The sequence below is a fragment of the Sparus aurata genome, chromosome 22, assembly GCF_900880675.1.
Source record: "Sparus aurata chromosome 22, fSpaAur1.1, whole genome shotgun sequence".
Taxonomy (NCBI): Eukaryota; Metazoa; Chordata; class Actinopteri; order Spariformes; family Sparidae; genus Sparus; species Sparus aurata.
Window position 1 is genome coordinate 7,151,911 of NC_044208.1, and position 15,930 is coordinate 7,167,840.

The window sequence follows — 15,930 nt, forward strand, 5'->3', positions numbered from 1 at the left end:
AAGTAACTTGTAACTAAAGTTATTAAATTGATGTAGTAGGGTAAAATTACAATATCTGCCTGAGCAGAAAATTCTCAAATACATTTTAAGTATCTCAAAATTGTAACTGTTTACAGTACTTGAGTAAATGTACTTACTAGTTACATTCCACAAATATAAATATAAGTTCTTTGAGAAAAGCCTGAAACTGCAGGAAAGATAAACATCCCTGATTCAGGTAAAACGTAAAGTCTCATCTAAAAGTGCCACTGACCTGAGCACTGCAGCTGAGAAAGAATCTGAGCTCCTTCAAACTGGCGGCTGACCATCTTCAGGTTTGGCTTAATGCAGCGGATGAAGCTGGAGCCCTGCAGGAGAGAAGGAGGGATACATGGAGACAGAAAACAGACAGAAACAAAGAGAAAGAAACAGACAAATCATTATAATAACAGCAGGAAACATGGACCCAGTCACAAATCCATCACATTCATGAGTCAAGACATGATGTTCTGTTCCTCTCAGGGATAACAAAAACTGTAAGTGTCTCTTATGAGATGTAAGGAGCTGTATCAGTACTGTAGCTGTACTGAAATCAGCACATTGTAAAGAGAGATGACGAAGAAACACTGACCGTGCTGCGGAGCTTGTCCAGAAGAATATTCAGCTGCATCTAAAGAAATAAAGAGAGACAGAGTGTGATCAAAAGAATGTAGATCAGACTTTAAGCTTCTGTAAACCTCAAAGTGCTGAGCTGGTGCACAAACCGAAATCTGGTTCATCTAGGTTGTTGATTTTATTTAGTCATGTCAAACATCCTCCACAGGACTACACGACTCAGCTGTTCACCAAACATATAGAATAAACAAAATGTGCATTTTTCCACTAACAATTAGGAAAACTGCAAATAAATTGTGTACCAAAAAATTAATTTAACACCTCTGAAATGTATTCTGCTTAAGGGATTTTTTCCTCATTCCACAAGCTTTCCTGATGTGCTTGGCTAACATAAAGGTATTCTGAGGAGTTCTGACATTTGCTAGCGCTTGCACAGGTGACACCAATCATTTCACACTATTCCTTTAATCAACAGGTGGAGGTAATACACGAAGACGACTTTTAACAAGTAAGCATAGATGTAAACCAGCTGCTGTTAACCTTCTCAAGCTTTTTTGTTGGTGTGTGCAGTAGATTTGCAGTAGGAGAATTTGGTTTGGTATATAGTGGTGAAAAGTTTGGGAACACCGAAAACAATCTACAATGAAACTTGAAAAATGGCGATCCCTTTCTTTTTTCTTTTGTTTCTTTTATATCTTTTGTTTCTTTTTAGTTAAAAATAACGTACTTGATCATGGCTCTGAGTCTGGACGCCATCAGACTAACTAGCCATTTCCCATTGATAGATACATGTCACAATGGCTGATCTAAATCTTCAGTTACTCAGCTCTTATTATCTAATAAGTGCAACACTACATTGTAACATCCAACCGCTGTCTCACTTGCTCTCTCTTTGCCACCAGAAGCTAACGTTAGACGGACACAGTCTCAGAACAGCTGTTTAAAGACGCTTCAAGGAACTTTCTTTTGGTTGATTTTGGCAGCATAAGAGCACCACTGGCTCCTGTCATAGATCCATCCTGATCTGCCAGCTCAAACATTTGTTGCATGTGAAAGACAGGTATTTATTTTCAATACCATTTTTTATTTTTCAACACTGCTGAGGGCACATGGCTGTAAAATAATGTACCTATTTGTGCCATGTAAGATTGATAACTATAATATGACTACATCTAGGTTAGCCTAAATGTAGCATATAGTTAACAGATTCGGTTGTTTAGTAATTGCAAATTTGTTGTGGAAACTAAAGTTATTGAGATTCTAATGTAATGTTATAATATGCAGGGAATCTAACCCAGTGAGACACTGGGTTAGATTATATAAAAATGTTATATAATCTACCATATAGAAAAAACTGATGGTCTTCTTCACTTATGTAGATCATATAGAGGAAAAGTTGTAGTCAGTTTAAGGTAAGAAATAGTCACACTTTAACCAAGAAATTAAAACATTTTCACAGCAAAAGATCTAAAAGAGATAATGATATGGAAATAAAGCTTTATTTGAGTATTTGTTATGTGGGAATTCAGAATAAAATTGTTGTGTAATATAAATACCAAAAGTATTTTTAGCATTGATGGTGTTGTTTCTATTTTAAAGGGACTCTAAACTTACCTTGTTGAGAACACAACAGGTAAAAATATCAGCTACATATGATCTAATTTCTCTCAGATATATTCCAGACGTAAAGTCAAAGATGTGCATGACTAAGAGTCAAAGTCTAAATCTCCTGATCTGTAATGATGTATAACTTCTCTGGATGAAAAAAGCCGAGCACACTCCGGCCAACAGTCCTTCTGCAGCGGCAATGCCAGACTTTAAATGTGTTATTGTATTACTGTCTGGAACAACAGGCAACAATTAATCTGAGACTGTTGAGCTTCACAGTGGCTGAAGATGTTGCTGAGGTGGACAAATGAAGGATGAGAGGGAGAAAAGAGTTTGTCCCTGATAAGCTTTTGTAAAGATGAGCCTTTCAGTTTGGTATGCATTAGAAGGAATCCTCCTCCTCGGCAGGCTGTCGCAGGTCAAGACGGATTAATTCTTCACATTTGATGGGACTCACTTGGAATAGCAGCAGGGCAGAGTGTCTGATAAGCAAACTTTCATAAATTTGCACCATCAACATCTTTGCTCAATGGCTGAACTGCCAAAGAGTTTCATTTAAAGCGCTTGTTTTTTCCTAGCTCAGAGGCTCAGCCTGATAAGTTTCTGTCTTTGTACATTTTCCAGAATATGCATTTTAATTTCACCTCCAATTTCTTTTCACATAGCACATTATTTCAAAGTAGAGGCTGATTCACAAACTAAAGGGAAACTTGCTTCCTTCATCAAACTTGCGTATGACCGATGAATCATCAATATTCCAACAGAAGTGGACGACTCATCATCCTGCAACCCACAACTTCCTCTCATTATCGGTTACTTATGGTGTTGTGATGCATTATTTACGCTCCTTGTTGTAAATCAGTTCAAGCGAATGTGGACCTGAGGAGCATCTGTGTTATGTAAATGTAAATATATGTACTTCTTTCTGAGCATCAAAGAACGCCCAGAAATGTCTTGTTCCTTCATCCGAATTTGATTCAAGGCTAAAAAGCGGCATCATTTTATCATTTCAGCCCATTCATGTGCCAACAGGAGGTCTTCTGGAATGATCAATGGGCCTAAAAACACGGAAGCCTGAAGAGATTTTTTTTGCCACTGATGCGTCCGGTGAGCAAGTTTAATGATAATAGATGAGACGCCATCTTTAGACGTAGTATGCAGTTGGCCAGTTGACCAAACCTTCCACTCTAATTGTAGGGATAAGACTAAAGGTGCAAAAGCTACAATCTGCCTGTCTGATAACTGGATTGCATATTCAGCATTTTTATCTTTGGCTCTTAAGCAGTACGTAATCTTCCAACTAGTTATCAAATAAATGCAGTGGAGTAAAAAGTACACTATTTGCCTCCAAAATGAATTGTAGCAGAAAATGGAGATTCTCAAGTACAGTATAAGAACCTCACAATTGCACTTAGTTACATTCCATTACTGCTCTTTGTCTACTCATAAAGTCCCAAAAATGCCATGATTTCCATCAGGAGGTTTACCTCAATCTGCTGAAGGAATTACCAACAGCGGTCGTCAAATCTGGCAAGACTAACGATGTTGTATAACTGACAGCACATGGAGCCATGATATTAATGATAAATATGTTGATTTATTAACAGCTGTTTGCTAAGGTCTCTTTATTAAAATACCACAACAGACAGGCAGGGGACAGAGCTGCTGCTCAGCTGCTCAGAGCCAGGTAGTTCTGGAGGAAAGGAAATCTATCTTCACTCCTGTTTATCAACCTGACTGCAGCAGTGATCAGCAGAGGTGACCTCCATTGTTGGGTGTTTATGGGCGGCAGTAGCTCAGTCGGTAGAGACTTGGCTTGGGGACCGGAGGGTGGCCGGTTCAAGTCCAGCTACCGACCACAATATGGAAGTGGACTGGCAGCTGAAGAGGTGCCAGTTCACTTCCTTGACTACTGCCGAGGTGCCCTTGAGCAAGGCACCAAACCCCCATATGCTCCCCGGGCGCTGTCACAGCAGCCCACTGCTCCTAGCTTGCAGGGTGTGTGTGTGTATTTGCAGCTAGTGATGGGTCAAATGCAGAGAATTTCAGGTGTGTTTGCATGTAGCATGTAATATATATCTGATACAATAATTTCCCCCCGGGGATTAATAAAGTATAATAAAAAATAAATGTTCTCTAATGTTGGAGCTGGAATGTACTTTACTTCATGAACGTTGTGGGGGTAAAGAAAAGAGAACCAAGGTCTCTGCTGAGTGCTGAGTGTAGTTAGAGGTTGACCTGAAGTCAAACACACACAGTCTTGCTGTATGTCGTTGCTTGCTAGCGTTTGGCTAATGTACTGTAAAGTCATGTGGCTGTTTGGGGCGAATGCACACCAACTTTCCTGCAGTCAAATGTGCTTTGCTTGTTCACAGATAGGGAAATGTTTGAAAATTTTATTCAGGTTCTCCGACTCTACCACAAGTTACAGAGGCGACCAGATTAAACGCAGTGTTACCTTGAGTAAAGCTGTGGATTTCTTTTGGTTTCAATGTTGTTGGAACCATTTGGGATGATATAAATACCAACTCAACGAAATGTGTAACAAAGGTCTAGTCATAAATATTCTAAAGTAGATGTAACATATTATATCTTTAATGGCTGACTTACAATCTCTTTTTTAAAGTTTAAATGTCTGTAAAGAACTCTTGTGTGCAGCTGCATTTTGTAAATATAAATGAAGACTTCAATATTACGCAATTCTGTTCAATTCTCTGATTATCTTGATTGTAAACTTTTATCTGATGATCCAACATGATGCAGCAAATCTTAAGTTGTTCAGCTGTATAGGACACACTGGTTTTGTCTTTCACTTTAAGACTAAAGAGCGTTGACTTATCAGCCGTGTCTGGATGGATTCTGTAATACGACAGCCCTGTTATGATGCATTTGCTCCCTGGACTGGGACAAAGTTACGCCGTCTGGTTCAGATGAAAACCCTTCCACGGCTCGCGATTCCCCTCCGTCAGTACAGCCAAAAGGCAGCGTCGCCCATCACCTCGACTGACTCAGATTTATCGCCGCTCAATTTCACCGTCCCCCTCTCCTCCACGCCCCAAGCTCTGTTCTCGTCTGCCTATTTGGATCCTCCTCAACACCTTTCGAACTTTAACCACAGCTCGTATAGAGAGATAGGAGACCCAGGGCAAAGGAGGCAGAGAACCCGCAGGATGGAGAGGCTTTCGGCAGACACGACAGGTAACAGAGCTCACAGGTAATAAGAACTCCTTCTGTGTCCAAATCCACCCCGAGACAAACTCTGTGCTTCAAAATCCTCTCACATAACTGCTGAATGTTTTCCGGTTTCATGACAGATAATATGTTTAACCGATTTGTGTTTGATAAGTAAGCTGTTGTTTGGTTTTGTTTCATTCTGATTGTTTAATTAACTCTTGGAGTTGTTATGATCAAATATATGAGAACTTTGTTTCGTTGTTTAAAAAAACTGTCACAGTCACATGTTGTGTTACATCTTCTGAATTTATATGAAGTCCATTTCCGGGGGAACCTTCATTTTACAGAAATTTCACATTAATTTGACACCAAAGGCATCAGAACTTGAACTATCTTTCTCAAATCCAGTCACCTGCACAACAAATACTGATGAAGTAGGCGTCAGCGGGGCCATTGATAATAGTGCCCTTTCCCTCTGTGCCCTTGATTGCAGGAGCCAAATTGGCTGTTTTCACTTGTTGTCTTGCCTTGTAATGACCCAATAACGACTGCTGAATAACTGTTATCATGGGAAGACCTTGCATATGGTTGACAGCTGCTTCCTGACACATGGACTGAAATGTGCACGTTGCTGTTTTTATTCCCCTCACATAGATCTACAAAAAAAACATTTCTATCTGTATACATTTTAAAGTCGACGGTTGAAGGTTTTAGAGAATGTTGTTTTTATGTTTCTAGGACAAAACTTCAAGAGCTTTTGAAGAAGTTTGGTGATCTTTGTGTTTATACTGCCAACAGAATAGCAGACATCAGGTGGTTTAAGCCTCAAGGACCGAGAACAATATTTGGGACAAATGACTCTCCAGTGTTTATTTATCCGCTCCATTATTCTAGCAGTCAGCATCAAGTGTCACACATCATCCAATTCAGGAGAGCTGAACTTTCAGTCTGGCTGATTTGAAGTCTTTTACATTCTCTTTCTGATTGAATTTACCCGAATTTTTGAAAAACGGCAGTCAAAATGGTACGTTCTTTGAATGCAAACTCTTTTCGTCTACATCTGACCTTTCCTAAGCAAATTCCAGCCATTTACTATGATATTATCCTCAGTGTTTTTCAGTGAAAAACAGGCGTTATCCTATAAATCATTTACCGACCAGGGTTAATGAATCAGAACAGAAAGTGACTTTTTTCAGACACATATATGATCCACTGAACATGAACAACAATAGCAGGTCGGCTACAACAGTACCTCTTGGGCCAGAGGAGGAAACTATGTGGGTTTGGTCGACGAATCAATGAGATTACGCCATCACGTTCACCATGGAGCCCCTAAATGCCAAAACAAGACTTGTGGGATATAACTGAAAGCTAAGAAACCCTACTCCAGCATTTTAAAGCATATGGATAGGATTAGCAGTTCATAAATGACTAAACATTGTTAAAAAATAACTATTATTTGACCTCTGCCAGCTGTCTCTGTCTTTAAATTATATTCTTTATTTTGACTAGAGTACACTTCGAACAACACATAAGCATTACCCATTTTTTCTAAGCAACAAGACATCACTCATGCAGAAAACTGTAGCTGTCCCTGTGTGCTGCACTTATAATGCATGGCATGTAACAGCAATGACCCTCTACACTATTTTTCTTTCTCCACATGTTTCCTGTGTGTCCCTCTGACATCCAGTTAAATAAAAGTACAAATTAAGGCCCCCCCGAACAACAACCCTTAAAAGACAATTATCCTTGGACAATGAAAGACACAATGCAGTGTTTTCACGAATGGATGAACTTCTGCAGGTGTGATCTAACACTTCAGTGATCGACAGTATTCGTACACTCTCAGCGAGGATCTGCGATGTATCAGGTGCATATAAACCGCGTCTCTGTACGCAGGAAAGGATCAAATGTTTGGACATCAAATACACCAGCGTTTCTGTGAATTCGATGAAATACTTGCCTCAGTTGTACAGTACACCTTCACTCCCTCGGGGTTATGTGCTTTTTTGACAGAGTGGAGCCGAGCGCTCTGGTATTTGGCTCACCTTGCCTTTGGTTAGGTGACACATATCAAGGTGAGATGCTGAGCCAGATGAGTCACAGTGGAGGAGAGTAAAAATCCCTCACTGACAACAAAGAAGCTGATCTCTCTGTTCTCCAAATGTACTTGTGAGATTTTACAGAAAAGTGCTTTTTCTATTCTTTATACAAATCTTTGCATTCCCATGAGATGAAATTTCAGCCAACTGAGTGCTGGATTTTTGAGTCCTAAACCTATGCCAATATTCAAGAGTTTAACGTTGTGGATTTTTTCACAGAAACCGACATTTCAAAAGAATGCCTTGGATGTGGTTACATTTCTCGACCGCTTTTTCTGCAGATGCACAGTACACAAGGTGAAACTGAGCGCCGATATCTTAATTCGGACCAAAGTCTGTCAGATTCTTTGTTGGCCAATAGCAGACGTGCTTATTAACAATGCTGCGTGCTGCGTTTCTAAGCCTCCGTAAATGATTGTCACATTACCTGTGATACCTTGACATGGTGGTGTCATCAGTACAGTTTTTGGCGAGAGTAGTTAAAGCAGATCTGGTATGACTTTGCAGAATGCAGAGTTTGTGTCCTGCAGTGTATTTTTGGTCCCTTGTGTTCTGTTTAAAATAGAAATACAGAGCTACAGTTGTGTACCAAATTTGTATTTTTCACAGAACAAACAAAAAAAGGGTCCTTGTAGCTGGTTGGTCCTCTTGATTTGTCATCACAGCATTATAAATTAGTTTGCAATTGTACATTTTGTCAGTGAACTTGAGGCTCAAAGTGCTGCCAGAACAGAGAGGATAATGGGAGCAGGTCTGAAGTGAAGAGGACTGTTTGGCACGGATATCTAATTGAAGGTTTATCTAAGTTCAAGAGAGTATTGCTGATGTCAGCTATATCTGCAAAACTCTCAACCTCTCTCTCAACAACCATTTATGGGTTTTTTTTTTTCAAGACTTCAGGTTTCAATAAATAAACAAACAACTTGTAATAACGTAATGGTGCTTTCAGATTCAAATGTTGCCACAGTGTGTGATTTTGGAAAGCATGCAAGCAATCTGGAAGCAAAAGAGGCATGACAAAAGTGTCAGAATCTGCTGTGATGTTCTACAGAAGTACCGGGCAACACTTTCTGAAAAAGATCCATAACATGGCAATAACTACTGATTTATACTTAAAAGCTGTACCCATAAAATCATCTGAAAGCGACTGAAAAATGTGTCGAAATGCATTTCCTGCAATTCGACACATGCCTGGCATGGTGCCCAGAGTTTCAGGTGGACACACTTTATTTATTCTACCTGAAACTCACCTGATGGTTCGAATTTTTCTCACCTTAAACTTGTTGCCGACACTGATGAAGCTGAGTTTTCCAGCCTTTTGTTTGACGTCTTTACTGTTGTTGGAGTTCTCGAAGAGCTCGCGGACAAAGCGGTCCTTGGACTCACTGACCAGACACTCCAGAGACATGTGCAGGGCGTCGTTGTTCTTCTCCACAAACTTGGTCTGAGAGAGGGACATTTTCAAACGGAATCAGAAACACGATTTCAGTCTCAACGGGTATGCTGCAGTGCTTGCTTGCTAACCCTGAAGGCCATCTTACCACACAATTTCAACTTTAAAAATCCTATTCTTGTTTAAAATTTTCTTTTTTTTTGTAGGCTGGCCTTCCTGACTCATTCATCCCCTGTTACCTGCAGACTGCACAGGTGAAGAATAATAAACAAGACAACGAATACCAGAAAAAATAAGATCTATAAAACATGCAGAAACAGATTGAAATTTTAAATTTTCGCTGAGCTATCGTGGGTGTATTTATCTGAATACAATCACATTTGAACGGTCACTTTCTTTCATGTTGGAAAGCTCTAGCTCATAGCGTGTCTTCAGTCCAGTGATCAAAGACAAAGAAATAAATAATTTAATGTAACATTATTTAAAAGATGGCTCCAGGAAAGTAGAGAGAAGACACACCGTCTCGTAGCACACGGCTCCTGCAAAGTGTCTGATAATAAATCCTTCATCGTCCCTGACGTTCCTGTGGACGGCCAGCTTAGACTTCCTGGGTACCTGAGGGACACACACACACACACACAACACACACACACACACAGGCACACAGGCACACAGGCACACGCACACACACACACACACACACACACACACACACACACACACACAGTGAACCACATGTGGCCACACACACAATAAAACACTTAGACTCAGCAGAGTTCCTGAACATTTTCCATTTAAAATGACATGCTAATTCCCGGTCTTGTCAATCACTACGGGCTGGAAATGAAGATTAAGAGTAGTTCAGTAATTTAACTGTCAGCTACACCACACCACTCTGAGGCTCAATGTTATTCTTCACTGAAACTTATTGTATTGGCCTGAATATGAGACAACCCTGATTATAAGACTGAAAAACCTTTTGCCTATTTGTTGATGGATTATAAATACTGAAAAAATCAGGGACAGAAATACTGTAGTTAACAAGTAGTGTAGCTGTTACTTTTGCATTATTGCAACATTTAGTGATAGTAAAAGTTGTAATTAATGACATTAAAATGAATGAAAATAAACAATTTCCTTTTTCAGAGTTATACACAAGTAAATGTGACAAACTATAGACAGCTGGCCCTTTAATTAGAATTAAAGGCGAACATATTTTTCCCACCTGTTCTTGTTGCCCAGTCTTCTCATCACAATAAGCTTGATGCCATTTTATTTTACTGGACATTTAATACAGACCTAAGTGTTGAATACCCACCTTTTATCAAAAAATAACAAAGAGAGTTGTCCTTCATTTCCTCATCTTTCTAGAAGTTTATCAATGGTAATTAATTAACATTTTTTTCACACTGACAAACATCCAGAAAAAGGAAAAGTTTTACTTTTGAACTGATGGAATGATTATTATCAACCTATTAACATTTTTATCAGCTCCTCGATTCTTTCATCTGGATTTCTGTGGCCAAACAGTGGGAGGTGCCGGTTAAAGAAAATTTTAGTGGGTACATTTGTTCAGGTTGTCCTGAATCTTATTTTTGAGCCCATGTATTTTCAAATGATTTTTATTTCCTCTTGTGAACTTTACAGGAACAACATTCTTCTCATGTCTCAGCGTCACTCACAGTGAGGCGGAAGTGGTTCTTGTGTTTGTTGTGAACAGTGTCGGCAAAGTGCTGGTCGCTGGGTTGAGGTAGTCGGTTCTCTTCGTCCAGGATGTCCAGGATGCCGACCAGCTTCGCCTCCACCAGGTCTGCAAGGAAAGTATGACAAAAGCTGCACCTTTAATGAAACTGCCTTGGATTACCTGAGGCCACTGAGCAAGCGAGACCAATTAAATCAAGTAGGGGTGATGGAGATGATTGCAAAGCTACATTAAAGTTCAATCGGAGGGGGAAAGGCGTGAAGGTCAGGAAGATTTCTCATTCATCTGATCTGATTCTGCAGGTGATGGAAGAGCGGGGATATTGTGATTACTTTTTTTCTTGTGATGTCGAGAAAAAGTCATTTCAAAGTCCAGCATCTGTGGTGTTGAAATCTTTTACGGAACTTGATCAAGAAAAATGAAAATATGATTGTCTATAAAAGCTTATTCTGAGCAGAAAAAAGCAGTTTACAGCTATCATAGCCGAGGAATTACTATGTGTTGCCTTTGTCATTGGATTTCACTTTAGGAGTTATCTTTTCATTTACCATACAAACTGCTTGAAATATACTTCCATATACATTGGCTGAAGCATTACAAGCAACAGTAAGTAGTAAAAAAGGTCAGTGCCACAGTGACCTGATAAGACGGCAGTGAGAAACCTGCTAGATACGGTGTCTGAGAATTACTATAAAAGAGCAGCCCCGACAGGAAGAAGATGATTCACTCCAGTCTCTCTGAGTAATATTTCCTGACATGAAGAGTTTAGAGAGGCTGTTTGACTCCCACTCACAAACTCCCACTATCAAGGCCAGAGGAGCCCTGAGCACAATGGATTCAGCTCTGACCAGCAGCCACATTAGCAACTGAAAAACCACCGGAAACATCCTTTCATCCCTTCATCGATTCCTTCATCCCTCCATCTCCTCCATCTACCCCCTCCACTAGCTCTCAGTCACAGAAAACAACGTGTACACAGACAGGAACAAAACTGATTCAACAGACAGACATTCAACAGTGATCTATTTCTATGACCCAGGCTCTATTAGCTCAGAGAAAAGTGGATGGTGAATGAAACAATTAATTAATATATAATAAGCTGAGGTGTCAGGACAATGAGTGTATGAATTAATTAAAACCTATATGTTCTTTAAGCTGTAAAATGACTGACTGACTGAATCAATCAATCAAATTTAATCACATTAACTTTCATTAAAACACCCTACACACTGACTGAAATTAAAAGAAAGGATGGACGAATGAATGAATGAATGAATGAATGAATGAATGAATACATGTTTGATGAACAATATTCTATCACTATAAGTCACCCTATTATACTTGAACTATGTTTGGGGAACAAAACATATGAATGATGAATGAATGACTGAATGAATGAATGAATGAATGAATGTTGACAATTCAAATTGCCTTCTTGGACTTGAATTTGTTGAATTTTCCATTGCCTTCCTAATTTGTTTTAATTTGAACTTTGTCTTGCATGCAGTCATGTCTCTACGCTCTGTACAAATCTAATTTTCTGCTACATCAAGTGCGATCTTAATATTCTCTTTTTTGTGCGTGTGGACAGAGTAGCTGGTGCTTTCACCACACACAACAGAAACCCAAACAGATACGTTTTAGTAATCTACAGTTTCAAGCCAAAGACCAGAGCTCATTGTAAACAGCCCATGTTGGCCCGACTGCTGCCTCGCTCCAGCTGAGTTAAGCATCTAATACTGATGCTATTTCACAGAGCTGGACATCATCAAAAAGCATAATTAACCTCCCTCACCTCCAGTCACCCTCACATCCGTCTACCTCCATGTTTATGGAGTAATGAAGACACATTTTAGCATGGAATGTATTCACATTCTCTGGGGCTTCATCACTTTACACTTTACTTTTTCTGTCCATGAAACAGCGCAGAGGCTCCGGGGTCAAACTGTGGAGAGGCAGCTCTCGCAGAACTGAGGGCACGGAGCCAGCAGCACATTAAGGCCAATAATGAGGTGCATGCTGCCATTCATGGCTCATCATGAACTCAACCGCTTTCTCGTGTAGCTCAAGAAGGACCCCTGAAAATTGCAAATATGAATTCTACAAAGCACAACCAGCAGCAGCAGCAGCTGTGTAAAACCACAGGCAGAGATTTAGGAGTCACTCATGTGAAAGAGTATTAAAGCTGATACACACACACATATTTAACAGATCCATATTTCAATATTTCCCCAGATCAAGTCTCAAGTTAAGACTGAAAAATTGATGATCAATTTCCAAGGTAACGCCTTCAAGTGCAAAGTCAAGATAGTGCAGTCACAAGTCGAATCTCAAGTCAAGGCAGGACGATGCCAAGTTCGGAACTTTAAAGGTCCCATATTATCCTGTTTTTCATCAATTTCACACAGCTGTCAGAGGTCCAACAACACTGTATTTGAAATGTATTGCCCAAACTCATCCGTGGTCCTGAATTTCAGTCACGCAAGTGAGCTCTACTGAGCTCTACTGAGAGCAGGCTGTTTCTGTGCCTGCACCTTTAAATACTAATGAGCCCCATCTGTCAAAGCCTACTTGGAGAGCCTTGCCTGCTACACGCCCCTCTCAGGGACACGATGCCGTTTACGCTAGCCGTAGAATGCGCTAATGTTTACGGTGGGTGGATCGCTTATGCTCGCCAAGATGCTGTCATTCAATCGAACCAGTCTGACCCAGAATCGGAGAGGCTCCTAAAAAAGTACAGACTCTGCGGCTGCAGCAGAACGTTTCAGAATGGTTAGTGTGTCTGAATATGCTACTTAGTTTGTTCGTATGTGTGGTAACACTTACTACCATGTAGCTAATGGCTAACAGATAGCGAAAGCTGTGTTTGTCTCCAACACAGTCTCCAAACTTTTGGACACTGTTCGTATCGTCTCTGTCTCCAGTCTGCACATGTTTCCAGACTTTTTACTGTGACAACCAATCGCCCTCGTAATATTATTAACATTAAACTCGCTTCACACGCCATTGCATAGCAGACCGTAGCGGAGCTAACTAGTTAGCCAATTTCAAGCTGACTTCACCGTACTCGTAGGCAACTGTAAATATGCAATGACAGGAGCAGAATCTGAACAGCCTGTAGGAGCGCTGTTTTACCAGTGGGTGGGCTGCAGAGACCATGCAGGACTCGTTTGCTTTCCTCATTCTGGGAGTTGGTAGGCTCAGGGAGGACCAGCTTATATATGTAGAGAGAGAGAAAACATGTTTTTCATAATATGGGACCTTTAAGTCCCACAACAAGACAGGAAATTTGCAAGTCAAGACCAACAAGTCCTAATTAAAGAAAGGAAAGTCTCAAATCGTGTCCCAGGTTAAGAACTAAGAGGAAAGGCCAAAAACAAGACAGAGAGGTTCCAAGTGAAGTCAAAGTCAAGATCTACAAATCCCAGATCAAGTCACTCACAAGGCTCAAGTCGAAAAGACCATACAGCAAAGTTGTCTACATTTGACGTTAGGCCCCACAAGTCCAAAGTCAAGGCTAGAACAGTTGAAAGTCAAAATGTGTAAGCCTAAAGTAAACACTGGGAAGTAACAAGTCAAGTCTCAAGTCAAGACCAACAAGTCCAAATTAAAGACATTAAAGTCAAAAGCCAAATCCCAAGTTAAGAACTACAAGACCCATAACAAGAAAACATGAAAAGTTAATAGTCCAAAGTCATGACAATAAAGTTGTAAGATAAGTCATACTCAAGTCAAGTTCAGAGTACAGACCTACTAAACCCATCTCAGGTCCCAAGTCTAAACCATGATGTCAACACAGGGAAATCATGAGTTGCATCAGAAGATAGGATCTAAAAGTACCACATCAAGAAAGAACAGCCCAAAGATAGTTCCCAAGTTAAGACAGAACAGATGGTAGGAAAGTTCCAAGGTAAGACTTTAAAGTCCAACATCAAACCCTCAGTCATGTATGAAGTCAAGAGGAGAAAGTCAAAAGTCAAGTTCTACATTAAGATCTTCAACAGCAGACAGGAAAGTCTCAAGTCAACTGCAACATCAAGACCCAAACCTACGTTGTGACAGAAAAGTCCGACTCAGGACCCAAGCTAGAACCAAAAGTCTAACAAAACTAGAAAGTCACATCTAGAAAGGATAGACAGACACACATCAGGTCCAATGACAAGACGGAGAAGTCCTTTCTAGGAAAAAACCGTCATTCACTCTGAAATGTTGATATCAGTAAGCAATTCATAATTTAGTCAGGACACCCCCAGGATTGGCTTGAGCAAAAGGATTTAAATATGTCTTCAATGATTCTTGGATGCCTTTACACTTTACTGTCAATGCTGACAGTCAATGAAATACTACCCCTATAAATGGGGTCTTCTTCCCTCCAAAAATGCAAGATCTTCCATTTTGTATCAAAAATCAGGTAATTCATTACTCTGACAATTCTTGTATTTGCACAGCACCATCTTGAAGGACTTAGATTTCTCCTTTTCATTCAGAACCTGTCTCCACACATTCTGATAGCTACAGGTAGATTGGTTTCATTATGCATCATGTCTGGCATTGCAGGTAGCCAAGAAAAATATCCCTTATCAACTGTATAAATGCAATGACTAACCAGTTAGTTTAGAGCAGGTGTATTTCCATCAACTTGGGATGATGAATTCAATATTCTGATATATGTTGAATGCTTCTAAACATTCAAGCACCATCTGGATATTTTAGATGGAATTTTAAATACTGACACCACAAGTTTTACCAAAAATATCTGAATTCATCATTTGCACGTGAATCTGTTAAGTCAGGGATGAGTACACCCAGCTTTATGTGTGTTTCCTATAAGTGGTATAATGCTCTCCACATGGGTTAAAAATATCAATAAAAAAACTAACAAACACTTTTGCAGAGGAACACGCTAAACTCAATATAACAAATATAGAAGACGCCCAAGAGGAGCTGCTCTGAATGCACCATCACGAGTGCAGAGTGATGAGTGGCTTCTTCATACCTATGCAGTCCTGATTGTCGACATAGTGAACCTCGTTGACTCCCAGCCCCTCCTTCTGGTACAGCTCTTGCTCCTGGAATGCAAACGAGATATTTCTAATGAGAAACCATAACGATATTCGCAGCATGTATGGCACTCATCTAATGAGGACAGGGACAGCGCTGTGGTTCAGCCTGGAGGGCATTCTAGCTCTCTCGCAAATGGCACTTAGACCTGGCTTTCTGCTATTACACTTTCATGCAAAACGAGTATCTTAAGGTTAAGGCTCTCATGCTGGATGTTGCTAACAGATGTTTGGGTGCTATCACCTCATCTGTAAATGAGGAGTTTTAAGGTCAAATGAGACATCTAACATTTG

At 40.1% G+C, this 15,930-nt stretch overlaps 1 protein-coding gene across 8 annotated transcripts in view; it reads right to left on the reverse strand.

Moving 5' to 3' along the window:
- The window catches only part of myo6a (myosin VIa), a 152,474-nt gene that overhangs the window by 53,580 nt on the left and 82,964 nt on the right, over positions 1 to 15,930 (reverse strand). For all 8 annotated transcript variants that reach the window (XM_030404716.1, XM_030404715.1, XM_030404712.1 and 5 more), the window contains exons 15-20: positions 15,573 to 15,645; positions 10,557 to 10,684; positions 9,394 to 9,489; positions 8,755 to 8,925; positions 611 to 649; positions 254 to 347 (exon numbers count right to left, since the gene is read on the reverse strand). In XM_030404716.1, the coding sequence (XP_030260576.1) occupies positions 254 to 347; positions 611 to 649; positions 8,755 to 8,925; positions 9,394 to 9,489; positions 10,557 to 10,684; positions 15,573 to 15,645 (601 nt within the window). The remainder of the gene's footprint in view (positions 1 to 253; positions 348 to 610; positions 650 to 8,754; positions 8,926 to 9,393; positions 9,490 to 10,556; positions 10,685 to 15,572; positions 15,646 to 15,930) is intronic.